Source organism: Aspergillus luchuensis, chromosome 1 (genome assembly GCF_016861625.1).
Source record: "Aspergillus luchuensis IFO 4308 DNA, chromosome 1, nearly complete sequence".
In the NCBI taxonomy this organism is placed as follows: domain Eukaryota; kingdom Fungi; phylum Ascomycota; class Eurotiomycetes; order Eurotiales; family Aspergillaceae; genus Aspergillus; species Aspergillus luchuensis.
In genome coordinates, this window is record NC_054849.1 from 719,360 (window position 1) to 732,525 (window position 13,166).

At 49.6% G+C, this 13,166-nt stretch overlaps 3 protein-coding genes and 1 non-coding gene across 4 annotated transcripts; all 4 read left to right on the plus strand.

Annotated features, from left to right (window-relative positions):
• Positions 1-1,561: 1,561 nt before the first annotated feature.
• AKAW2_10252S (uncharacterized protein) lies at positions 1,562-1,900 on the plus strand (the record flags this gene model as incomplete). The annotated part of the gene is made up of 1 exon (XM_041685124.1): positions 1,562-1,900. One exon carries the CDS (start codon positions 1,562-1,564, stop codon positions 1,898-1,900), a length of 339 nt encoding a protein of 112 aa, XP_041536972.1.
• Positions 1,901-3,527: 1,627 nt separating this feature from the next.
• MTG2 (GTP-binding protein Obg) lies at positions 3,528-5,249 on the plus strand (the record flags this gene model as incomplete). Its single annotated transcript, XM_041685135.1, has 1 exon — positions 3,528-5,249. One exon carries the CDS (start codon positions 3,528-3,530, stop codon positions 5,247-5,249), a length of 1,722 nt encoding a protein of 573 aa, XP_041536973.1.
• A 440-nt stretch (positions 5,250-5,689) lies between these two features.
• AKAW2_10254S (putative JmjC domain protein) lies at positions 5,690-7,375 on the plus strand (the record flags this gene model as incomplete). Its single annotated transcript, XM_041685146.1, has 1 exon — positions 5,690-7,375. The coding sequence occupies one exon, from the start codon at positions 5,690-5,692 to the stop codon at positions 7,373-7,375; it is 1,686 nt and encodes a 561-aa protein (XP_041536974.1).
• A 5,418-nt stretch (positions 7,376-12,793) lies between these two features.
• Positions 12,794-12,865, plus strand: AKAW2_t10008S. The gene has a single exon. It is a non-coding gene; the product is annotated as a tRNA-Glu (tRNA).
• Positions 12,866-13,166: the final 301 nt, after the last annotated feature.

Here is a 13,166-nt window from a genome sequence, read left to right on the forward strand (position 1 = left end):
AGCTATATGTCTCACAGCCGTTGCCTGTCAGATCTAGACAACGTTGGGTGTCATCGCAACACTGCCAACGCATTGGACTTACTGTGAAATTGTCCGCATGCACCTTCAAGTTGCGGGCTGGCTGCCTTCACCATGATACTGAGCTGGGCATCTATTCAGCCCTGCTTATGCGGTGATTAGCAGGAGCTGAGAGAATGCATTACTTAGTACTTATCTAGTACCGGGTCCGGAATGTGTCCTAGGGCAAAGACATATATATTCCAGGGCAGCTCGTGCAGGATAGATCGCCGGGGATTCCGTGCTTGTCAGCTTCCAAACATTGACTCACCCACTCTATTCCGGACCACGGAAACTGGACCTGATCCGGAGAATGCTACCTTTCTGGACCGAAATTATTAATTCAAAACTAGGATGGCCAGACCCTGAAGACACAACACCCCTTCGTCATGTGATCGACTGAGGTGCTGGAAGTATACATTTTACGCGCCGGATGCATTGCATCTGCATCATTCAAGATGAGATGAGGCGGCCGATAAGCTAGCGTAAGCTTCGACTGGATAGAACGACGAGTCGATCCTTCGGGCAGGGATGTCAGCCACTAACGGACAAAAGTACCCATTTCCCAGTCGCCCCTCCCTCCGTTCCCCAGAAGCATTGAACAGGAAAAGTCCAAAAAGCAAAGGCATTCTAACTAGCCGGGCACCCGGATCCGATCCGGGACACTAAGACCAGCTAGACTAAGTAGACTCTCACATTTCAGCTCTCTTCCCCCCCAACTTACAGCATCCAGTGGCTATCCGCGCGCACGCCAAAGGAAATAACAGAACTCTACACAACTTTAGGTTCTTTGATACATCCACACGGGACGGGAGGACATCTCCGGCTCTCACTATTGGAGCATTATTCCTTCCCCCCTGAGATGTCATGATAACCCAGATTTCGAATGGAGCCCTTGTTTGTCTGTTTGCTTTGTTGATCGGATTTCGTGATGGAGATCTTGTCGTGTGGTCGGCGATAAATGGACGTCAGGTTCATTGGATGAGAGGTGCGTCAACATCCACCCCCTGCTGATCTACTACCAAAGTAGATACTAGTCAACTAGCACCATGTACTGATTTAGTCCGAGGGACAGATGGATGGACATACCACCCCAATATCTAAGCCTGTCCAGTGCGTCCACAACAACTGAATATCCACAATATGTAAAGCCATGCATAAGTCCTATCTCCACTCTCCCACACACACATACTCCGTCTCGACGAAAAGGCCAAGTCAAGTATCTACGTATTAACTGCGATAAGTTTAGCGCATCCACACCCATTCTACATTTGACTAAATCCGACAGTCCAGATCAGGTCCCCGAAAGGTAAAATAGAAAGTTGACACGTCCAAAGAAGAGCCCACTGACCACTTAGTTACTGACTTGCTTCAATCACGATCCACAATCACGCAGTCTTATTTCTAATTCAGCAACTCTCTTTTTCATATGAAGTATTTTTATCTTTCATATTCGCCACTGTGGATCGGTCCAGATCGCAGATACAGGTACACACCCAAATGAATGATGAATAACTCACTGGGTCTACACAATAGATACATAGCACACAGCAGTAACTACAGTAACCAAGCACCAACTAATCCATACATCACCAATGACCCCTACTGCATCTGCAGATTACTCCCAACATACCACTTTCTATACCAACAGCAACAAGGGAAAGAAGAGACGAAGTACCACAAGGATATGTGGCTCAACAGCTATGGTGCCATGCGACTCAACCAATTCCCGGGTGTGGCGAGTCCGCGCGGCATTAGCCCTGCAGTTGAAACCACCACTGCTGCCACTCAAGTACTTCAGCTGCTACCGCTATATACTGTAACACAACACCTGACTGACTGACTGACTTACATTTCAGCCCAGTTCGGTATTTGCCCGGTGAGATTTGAGAGGTCTACTGTATACTATGCATAGGATTGCATCATTGTGCGATCATTCCTCGGGATATACTTGCTGTATGGGATGGGAGTATTATGCATGTCGCATGGTGCGGTTGTTGATATATTGTCTACCAGATGAGTATTCAGGTTACTTAAGTTGCTGTGATTGTGGCCCGACTGGATGCCTGCTTGCCTGCCTGCCTGCCCATCTGCCATGTTTGTCTGTCTGTCTGTCTGTTTGTTTCTGTACGCCCTTATGCTGGTAAACGTTGGTCGGTGTTATGGTAGGCTGTCTGTAGAAGGGAAAATAAACCCGTGTCTCAGTTTGCCGGAGGTTTCATTCTGTTTCCTTTTTTGGAGATAGTAGCCTAGGCCCAATATGTCTTGCTTCAATTGTCAACTATAGAGTAAATATCATCAGAACAGAGTTTATAGTCCGGTATAACCACCAATGTCGATATAGGTACGAATACCCCCCAATCCACAACCAGACATCAGACATCAGACACCCCCCCCCTCAAGAATAAAAACCCACCAACCAAGGTACTCCGTAGAGACTCCCCGAGTCGCCGATATATGCGCGCAAGGTATCACCGCAACACAGCAGAGACAGGGCAGCGCAGCACAGTGCAGTGCAGTGCACATCTCCCTCCCTCCCTCCCTTCCTCGCACACACTGCATCTGTAATGCAAGCCGACACAACCTGACCCGACCCAGCTCAGCTCAGCTCAGCTCAGCCCAGCTTGAGTGCGTCAAAAAGAAAAAAGTTCTGCCCGATGTAGTGCAAGATAAGTGAAGATTGATCGTTGGGCCTGGCCGCTCTTTCAGACAGACAGACAGACAGCCAACAACCTTCATTCTTCGTTGACTAACACTCGTAGGTGTAAGTAAGCCTGACACACATACTTCTGCATATTTTCCCCTGCTGACTGTAGCTTTTGGTACATGGGGTTAGGGGGTTTTTATTTTTTTTGGTTGATATGACAGTCTTGAGATAGATGTGCGGGCTTTAGGGTTGCAAATGAGTTGGTAGTTGGCAGAATGGTCGGTTTGGTGATTGTTGCATGTCGAGTATAGAAGTAAGTTTGGTTTGTTCTGTGATGGTCTTGGAATTCCAGTTCACATGGTGGTTCCTGTATGTATGTCTTGTGGTTATGGGTTTGGTTTTGTTTCTGCTGTTGTTAGTTTGTGGCTATCTGCCTTGAATTGGGTTGGCGGTTAGATTTGAAAGAATAACAGTTTATACTTCGAATGCATGATTGAAGACAATAGATGAGCCTCGTATATATTTTGACAATGGCAAATAGTAAACACATGTTGAATGTGAATGTTTGTTTGTAGACAGTAAACAACACAACTGTTATCATCAGGTGCCGATAAGGTCACGTGCTGGCCGGATTTGCTGGAAATGCGGCATGAGCCATGACATCGACGCCGATTTCATCATCAATCCCAATCCCAAGAAGCTATTGAGTTCCTTAAAACAAGGCAGGAAAATGCATCGCAGCTGATTAATACCCCTTCAATTCGCATAATTGCTCTCCCCGCCATCCCAGAATGAGCTATAGCTAAGCTCCACATTTTACAACATGGCAGCTCACAGAACATGGCTCCTCCGTTCAATTCCTCGCATTCTCCCCCCAAACCCCTCCGTCCGATTACGTCCTCTAGCTAGGACGCCGGCTTACGCTCTGAAAATTTGGTCTCAGCGGTATAATAGCACCGAAGCCGAGTCTAAGCGATCAGAGTATCACCAGCAAACGCCACTGCCCGATCATATCTCCGAACCGTCACATTTAAACCCGTCCCCCGAAGATTATTCGCGCTTTATCTTTCAGGATAAATGTCGCTCGACGATATATGCCGGTGCTGGTGGGCATGGGTGCGTCTCGTTTCTTCGTGAGAAGTATGTCGAAGAGGGTCCGCCGAATGGTGGCGACGGAGGTAGTGGCGGGAGCATCTATATTCAGGCCGTTGAAGGTATGACGAGTCTACATAAGCTGGCTCGTAGGGGAATTATAAAGGCCGGTCGGGGGAAGAACGGGCAGGGGAAAAGCAAAGGAGGAAAACGAGGCAACGATGTCCTGCTCCAGGTTCCCGTTGGCACTGTCGTTCGTGAAGTCGATCGTTACGACCCGGTCACGGAGGAAATCGTGCGCCGGAAACGTGAGCGCAAAGAAGCTGCGGCTGCTGCTGCTGCGGCGGCAGAGGAGGGCGCAGAAGAGAGGGACGAAATAGATGAGCTTGGGTTACCGTCTATACGACATGATCGCTGGGTTCTTTACCCTGGTGCCAACCCGTCTGATTACCTGACTACCGTGTTTCCGAATAATCCGCCCCGGAGACAACATATCGCTGCACTGGAACCGCAGGCGCCGATCTACCTCGATCTCTCGCAGCATATGGACAAGCCGATCTTGTTGGCTGCTGGAGGTGCCGGTGGCTTGGGTAACCCACACTTTGTGACTCGCAATATGAACCGGCCTACGTTCGCATCTAGAGGTGAAGGCGGCATGCGCCTGGAGCTTGAGTTTGAGCTGAAGCTGCTTGCGGATGTTGGACTTGTCGGGAAACCCAATGCGGGCAAAAGTACATTGCTTCGGTCGTTGACCAACAGTCGCACCCGGGTCGGAAACTGGGAGTTCACGACGCTTTCTCCAAATATTGGTACGGTGGTCATCGACAATCATAAAGGGCGACCGTTGGTGGAATCCAAAGGAAAGGCCCGGCGGATGAACTTCACTATTGCCGACATTCCAGGTCTGATCGAGGACGCTCATCTGGATAAGGGCCTTGGTCTTGGCTTTCTCCGGCATATTGAGCGCGCTGGTATCCTGGCATTTGTGGTTGATCTTAGCGCAGGTGACCCGGTGCAAGGACTCAAGGGTCTCTGGCACGAACTGGGCGAATACGAGCGCGTCCGTGACGTTGAAGAGTCGATGAAAGTTGAGGGAGATGATTTAACCTGGAATCCGCCCACTCATGGTCTTCCTGAACTACAATCCGAAAGTGCAATTCAGGAGCTCAACAAGGTTGCGTCAAAAGCTAAAGACGAACTTCCCGCTTTGAATCTTTCCCCAATTCACACCAAGCCATGGTTTGTGGTAGCCACCAAGGCCGATCTTCCGGAGACTCAAGAACGCTTCAAGACACTGCGTGACTATCTTGCCGCCGTTAAGAACGGCGAAGAGGAACATCCGGGCGGACATCCTTATGGACGGAGAGACAAGGTCTGCGCGGTTCCTGTCAGTGCCATTAGGGGCGAGGGAGTTGCGGGCATTCCAAAGCTTGTTGTGGACTTGCTCGATTGAGCAACGGCAACCAGAATTGATAGTACCAAATGTGCCTAAAAGGTGTATATATAAAGAGTCTGTAACATAGGGTCGGAGTTGATGGTTTGGCGGTTGTAATTATAACAGGAAATATGTCCGAATGAAGAGATAACTGGTCTAATAACACAATCAATCTCGCTCCACAATCCCTCCTTCTGGTGAAATCGAACGCCTTTTAAGCATCTCTAGCGTGTAGTTGATGACAATCTGAATACATCCAAAATTGTCAATCGGAGATAGCGGGGTTCACACGCTAGTCTTGATCGGGATACTTAATTGATCCTCGGAAAAAGACGCGACAAGAACAACACTATCAACATTAAACCTTCCATCACTGTCTTGAGTCAAGTCCAGCATTTTCATGCAGACATACCCCCACTCCATTCACATACAATGAGATAAGAAATAACCCGCAAAGAATGCGATACTCCCCAATCCACCTCCAGCTTCCCAAAACTCTCCTCGAGATCCTCAATATCCGCCCCGACGACCCCATCCTCCGCTGCTTCCCGGACAACAACCTCGACACACTTCACGACCACCTTCTCGGCGATCCCGACGGCGCAATCAAGCTAGCTGACTCAAAGCTCCGCGTATTCCCCTTCAAAGATGTCGATATCTGCTGGCGCCGCTACTACACCGACGCATGCATCTTGAAAGCATGTCTGACGATCGCCGAAAACTGCGGGTTTCCGCGCCGCGAACACAACGGACACCCAATTCTCCCTCCTTCTCCTCCACATCCTGGTTCCACGGCTCTTACGCGCAGGCAAAATATACTGAGGATTATTGACGATTCCCGCTCTAACAAGGAACTGATTGAGGTGGACCCGGATGCAGGATGGCTCACGCCTACGATACACATGCTCGACAAGGCATTAATAATGACCGGAGCACCACTGAGGGAAGCATTAGTCCTAGCGGTGATAAATGCGCTGCAGGGTGCGTGTCCGACGACCAAGCGGAACAACTTGACTAAATTCGAATTCCCCGATGAATTGGATCCCGACGAACTCGCCACTCCGCTCTTCTCTGACGATGCTGCGCCGACGCCTGAGATCTGTTTCCCTATACCCCGAGTATCGAATCTACCGATGTGGGGTACGTCGCCCTCGTCGCCGAATTTCCGTGATCATGCGCGCCAGAAGAAAACACCGCTTGTCATTACTGATGCGGTGAACGATTGGCCGGCTATAGCGACGGGGTCGTGGGCGTCCAGGGAGTTCTGGATGCATCGCACTTTTGGCGGACGGAGACTTGTCCCTGTGGAGATTGGGAAATCGTATACGGATGAGGACTGGGGACAGCGGTTAATGCCCTTTAAGGACTTCGTGGAGAAGTATCTCGATCGGGATAGACACAGCGATGATGCAGGTCCGACGGGGTACTTGGCGCAGCATGATCTGTTTTCTCACATGCCGACCTTGTTCAAGGATTTCATGCACCCGGATTACATTCACATCGACGCACCCAAAGCGGAACCCGGCACCCCAGCCTACATCCGACAGCAGAGAGAAGAAGAGGAACGGAGACGGAAATTAGGAGAAGAGGTCATCCCAGTCCAAGAGAAAGAACAAGAATCCAGATCCGAAGCCGACTCCGACTCATTATCCTCGCACGAACCCGACGACGATGGCCCGCACCTCAACATCTGGATGGGTCCCTCATGGACGATATCCCCCCTCCACTTCGACACATACCACAACATCTACGTGCAAGTAGTAGGCGAAAAATACTTCCGACTATATTCCCCTCACACACCACTCTCGCAGATCCATCCGAAGGGAAAAGAACCTGTCGTTAGACGACGGCCCGAGGATGGGCAAGGTCCCCAACAGTACACTCATGATCAGCACTCCCACGAGCAAGAAGAACCTGACCTTGTGGATATGTCCAATACCTCGCAGGTTGATCTCGCTGCTATTGAAATGTCCCCTGCTGAGGCGGACTATTGGGAGGAGCTGTGGCCTGGGTTCATGGATGCGGAGTATGTCGAGACCGTGCTGAAGCCGGGAGATATGTTGTATATTCCCATTGGGTGGTGGCATTATGTCAGGAGTTTGAAGGGTGGGATTGGGGTTAGTTTTTGGTGGGATGGGTGTTAGGTGGATATAACATTGCTGTCGTCGTTGATATGAGTTGTATGATAGATTTTGGTTGTATACTACGGTGCATGAGCTCGAGCTTGAAGCGGTCAGAAGCTTGCATTACTTTGGCGTCATGTTCATTGTGGCCAGGCAGGTACTTAAATGCCTGTGTATACACGGGTTCTAACAATAGTGTCTACTCGCGTGAGAGAATCAATTCCGTGCCCTCCTCGCCAACACCAAAGGCTTCCCTGCTTCTATCGAGTCACCCGGTTGGACCAGGATCTTCTCCACGGTAGACCCAGCAGCGAGGGACTCCGTGCGCACGGCAATCTCCAGCTTCATAGCCTCCAGAATAACCACCAGCTGATCATTGTCAAGCTTATCACCTTCCTTGACTTCTACTTTCCAGACATTGGCGTTCAATGGCGCTTCAATGGGGGTAATCTCAGGGTCTAGATGAAAGTGACCATCAGTATCTTCCGTTCTGATTTGAATTAATATTTGTGTGAAAGGGGATAGAACATACCCTTCAATAAACTCTCAATCGTATCCATCGGGATACCCCGTTCTGCTTTCTCCTTCACCCACCGCTCAAGCAGTTCTGTCTCGAGCTTGTCCATTTCAGCTTGTGCCTGTCGCTGCTTGCTCCGAATAGCTGCGACTTCGTCCGCAGTATCTCGGAGGAGCTTATTGTGCTCCGCCATGTCGAAGATCACCTCTTCCCATTGGTATTCATATCTGCCGCTGTTGAAGAGGGCGAGCTGCTTCTCGTATTCTTCTTCGGAGACGCGGTAGAAGGTGATCTGGTCGAAGTCTTCGAACAGCCATGGTCTGTTGGCCTCGTAGCCTTTCTTGGAGCCGAGAATGTCGACGCCCGGGATGGTCATGCCGGTCATTTGGTATCCGCCGGGTGAGTCTACGTTGTATAGTCTGCTCTCTGTTAGTATGTGTGCTTATCGTGTGTGGGTGGCTGGTTTGATGCTTACGCCATGCAACTTCCGCCCCAGGAGATTGAGCCGGCTGGTGTGTAGACTCTGCTGGGGTTCATTTTTGGGCAGTTCATCCGGTGGCGTGGGTCGACTGGGAGGGAGAGCGGAAGACCAGTGAAGAAACCAACTGCTATAACCATGAAGGAGGCGGTTAGATAGATCCGTTCGAACTCTTCTCTGCTGAAAGCATTGTTCTTCGCTACGAAGTCGATGTTGTCGGGCAGGTAGGAAGCGTAGGGACGCTGGGTCTCCATGTATCGGGTGATTGCGTCTTTCTGCCTCTGGCTCTCGAAGGAAAGAGGGAGCTTGAATAGCCGACTGGGGAACTTTGCTTGGCTGAGGTCACCGAGTTTTGTCTCGATGTCACAGAGATAGGCTAGGAGCTCCTTCTGTGGGATTTTTAGTCCGTCATAGTAGATCATCAAAGCTACGTATAATCAGCACATAGTCTTGGTTGGATTAGTGTGAGAAAAAGCTTACTATTTCCGCTTCCCATGATTGAGATTAGCCCGTTCGCAAAGGTAATATCGCCTGTTCCTTCAGTTAAAACTTTCTTCAAAGCAGTAGCTCTACAACGATGGTTCAGGTCAAAGGACCCAGTGCCGTAGTCAACAAGCAGATAATCATCGCCGGCCTGAGTATATGTCAGCTAAATGAATGTGAGCGACTGATTGAATTGCTGGCTTACCTGACGATATGAAACAAGAGGTTGGCTTCCACTCTCCTGGATCTGGTGTACGACACCCTGTCCGCGTTTCTCTGCTGTAAGCTCTGGAGTTGGGTCCCCTTTAGCGGGCGATATGTTACTGAAATCACCCGTTTGGCAACCTCGAGCAACCTCATCAATAAACTGTTCTAGCTCTTTGCGAGCGGACAGAGCATCCTCCAAAGACGTAGCACGATATTTCAAAGTATCACCTGCTTTCACTTGCCCCAGCTTCCATAGGTCGGCTTTGCAGATTGTATGACTGCTGACGAAACCCCCCAGGTCAGGCGCATCCACGGGGAATATGACCGGGTCATCACCCGTCCAATTGAGAGATCCTATCGCATACCCGTACTCGATCAAATTAGAAGGATGCGCACCGCCTTCACCACCATCTGTGCGAGCCCAAGTAGGCTTCGGGCCTAACAGACGGATGCCTCCTCTAGCAGCGTTGTGCGATACTTTGAAGCTTGCGCTGTAAAGCATGTCAATGCTGTCGGGAACGAGATACCCCTGATCATACGGTCCTGGCATGGCCATAAACTCCCAGTGATCAGGGTACTGAGGAATAAGATGCTGCGGTAAGCGGAGGTCACCGCTCACTGCTGGTACTTGGGTAGTAATCGAAAGAAGGTCACCAGAGGCTAGCTGTCTGCCTTGATAGCCTCCGACGCCAACACCTGGAGTGGTTGATTTGGATCCAAACCACTCTGCGACATTCAAGAACCCTCCGAAGACACCAAGATAGGCTCTGCAGCCGTTACCCGTTGTTTTCCCGATCTTCAAACGCTGGCCAGCTGAGACCTTTACCCTCGACCACATGGGGAGGGGTGCGTCGTCGAGCTTGGCTTCGATTGGAGCACCACATAACGAGATCAGTGCTGGTCCCAGGAATCGTAGTTCCGGTCCACTCAAGGTTATTTCCAAGGCTTCCAGACCCATTGGATTTCCAACAAGCGCATTCGCAATGCGGAAGGCCATGGGATCCATAGGCCCCGAATGGCAAAAACCCCTTCCCAAGGTTGGACGGCCAGGCCAATCTTCAATGAGTGTATATGCACCGCCAGATATAACATCAATAGCAGACAATTGATATTTGAAGTCGTTTAGAAAGCGAGTCAATGTTCTCCCAGCGACGAAAGTGTCATCCGCCAGAATATCAGCCAGGAAGTCCAGGTTTGTTGGAGGGCCACAGATACGTGACTCTGTCAATATTGTCTTCAATCCTTCGATAGTTTGCTGTCTGCTTTGAGAGTGATACATGACCTTCGCAAGCAGCGGGTCTGAGAATTTTGCGTTAGTACTTTCCTGTGAAAGTATAGCTCTGGCAGCCTACCGTAGTTTGCCGACACCCTAACACCTCTATAAACCCATGTGTCGATTCTAGACCCCGGCAGTTCCTTCCATTCTACCGTCTGCAATGTACCAGGGCAGGGAGCAAAATCTTTGGCCGGATTTTCAGCGTAAACTCTAGCTTCGATGGCGGCACCTGAAGGTGCGCTTACTGCAAGGCTGGCGAGGTACGCTGCGTCAAGGCCTTTTCTTCCTGAGAGTTGAGCATTGGCCTGTTTTAACATCAATTCCACCAGGTCGATGTTGTAGCATAGCTCTGTTATGCCATGCTCGACCTGCAGGCGTGTATTCATCTCAAGGAAGAAGAATGCGCCAGTTTCGTCATCTACAAGGTATTCGATCGTTCCAGCCGATCCATACTTGATTGACTCCGCAAGGCGGACGGCCGCGTCACCCAATTTCTCCCGTAGCCCAGGATTTTTGGTAACAAACGGACTTGGGCATTCTTCTATAACCTTTTGGTGTCTCCTCTGAATGGAGCATTCGCGTTCACCGAAGTATATGGCCTTACCATCCCCGTTTCCGAACACTTGTACTTCAATATGATGACTTGACGGATAGTAGCGTTCGATGAAGACACCGTCGTTCTTGAACAAGGCCCCGCCCCTAGACTTGACGGTGGCGAAAGAGTCACGGACTTCTTTCTCTGTGTTGCATGTAAGTAAGCCCATTCCACCACCCCCCGCTGTGGCCTTCAGCATGACCTATGTTGATGTCAGCTCCAATTACCTAGCAGATGAAGGCTGAGTAAGTGTACCGGAAACCCAAGTTCTATTGCTATTGCGACAGCATCATCCTCGCTCTTTACCAGTCCCTTCGAGCCTGGCACAATAGGAACACCGGCTTTTGTAGCAAGGTCTCGTGCAGTGTGCTTGAGTCCGAAGGCTTCGATACTCTCCGACGTAGGACCAACGAAGGCTATGCCTGAGCTAGAAGCGGCTCGTGCAAAGTCCGCGTTCTCGGATAGGAATCCGTATCCTGGTATGATTGCATCTGCTTTGTATTTCTTCGCGATATCAATTATTTGTTCTCTGTAGACGTCAATATGTAACCATTAACTTTTGTTTGGGCTTGAATCAAATGGGATACTGCTCACCCGTCAATATAGGCCTTGGATGGTGCACCTTGCAAGAGGACGGCCTCGTCTGCCAGGTGTACATGGGTAGAAGCAGCATCCGGTTCAGTATAGACCACCACCGTCCGGAGGTTCAGCTTCCTGTAGGATATTAGACGCTTTTATTCTCGTAATCTAATTATAGTTTCTCGTACTTTGCTGTTTTCAGAATTCTGGCGGCGATTTCGCCGCGGTTGGCGACTAGTAATGTCTTCAGGAACTCCATTGTGAGTAACTGGTAAAAATTCAGGGACGCAGGGTTCCTTTGGGCGGGACTCTCCTAATTTATAAGGAGTAGCCCAAGCTTTGATCGGCTTTTGTACTCATCCAAGCACTGGTACCCGATTTGGAGAACCGGATGATAAGAGGTATGATGTAGAATGGATCGACAATCGTTGGAGTATTGGAGCTGTGCGGGGTCAGTCTTGGGTTCGCTGATAAGCCAGATATGGATTGTCTCGTCACAAGAAAACCTCAAGAGGCATTCGTAAGAGAAGCTAGAACTTTTGCATGATTGCTATTGCTATTATCGTTCTAGAAGGCTGCCTTTATTAGTATTCTAGGTTTCATATCACGGTATGTATTGTCGTCCAGGTTCTTTCAAATTCATGATCCGGGGTAACGGAAGAGTTCGACGGCTTCCCGAATTTTGGAAACACGCCAAATTCGGGACCCATTGCTATAAGCTTCCACAAGCTAAGGTTGTCTTGGTTCTCGAATATGATTGCTCGGTATGGCCGCTGCTGGTTCGCTATTGAATGAATCATCCGAAGTAAGTTGCTGGGTGGCGCCGTTACCCCGCCATTGAATGGCCATGAGCTGATTAGGTTTGGAGTAAGGACCCTTTGTATTAGCAGTGATGAACCCTTGGTCATTTTGGGTACCGGAATCGCGTGGTTTCGTGGTAGATGCTGATGTAGGCGACCGTCGATACTAAGGTTGTACTGACCAGGCGTGTCCTGGTTTGCAATGATCATAGATCGTGGGAATATATACCGCTCACACTGGGCGTATAGTAGTAACATCGATTACCAATTCCGGGGGAACGATAAGGTGTTAGTGCCAGTATATTTCCATTGTATGGCGATACGGATCTGGAAATAGCTGGAAATAGTTGAAAAGACTGAAACTAAATCCGGGATTTATTGGGATAGAATCATGTCGGGGACAAGCTAATACTATCCCAGCGAGGTGATTTAGGATATTCGACTAGTAGCATTTGCTAAGCGCTAGCCTCATTTAGCAAAAACAAGCCCGGTTCTTCAACAAGATCCGATATGGTGTAGTGGCTAACATCGCCGTCTCTCACACGGCAGCCGGGGGTTCGATTCCCCCTATCGGAGCTCAAATTTCCTTTTTTGCTTTTTGCTTGTCCTTTCTGCCCCTCCATATGCTTACACCTACTGCTACAAATGTGTATGTTTTAACCCTCCTTTCCAGATTAATTTACTCCTTTGACCTCATTAGCTTTATACTGCCCTGAAAAGGTTGACCATGTCGAACCAACAGTCTTGAATCACCGTTCTGAGATGATATGGTTCCCCCCCCAATCCCGCTCGTTAATTGCACATTGAGGTGTGTGTCACTGTGTGCATAGGTAGTAAGCGGCCACCTGGTCGCATTGCATGTGCTTCTTGCTTGCAT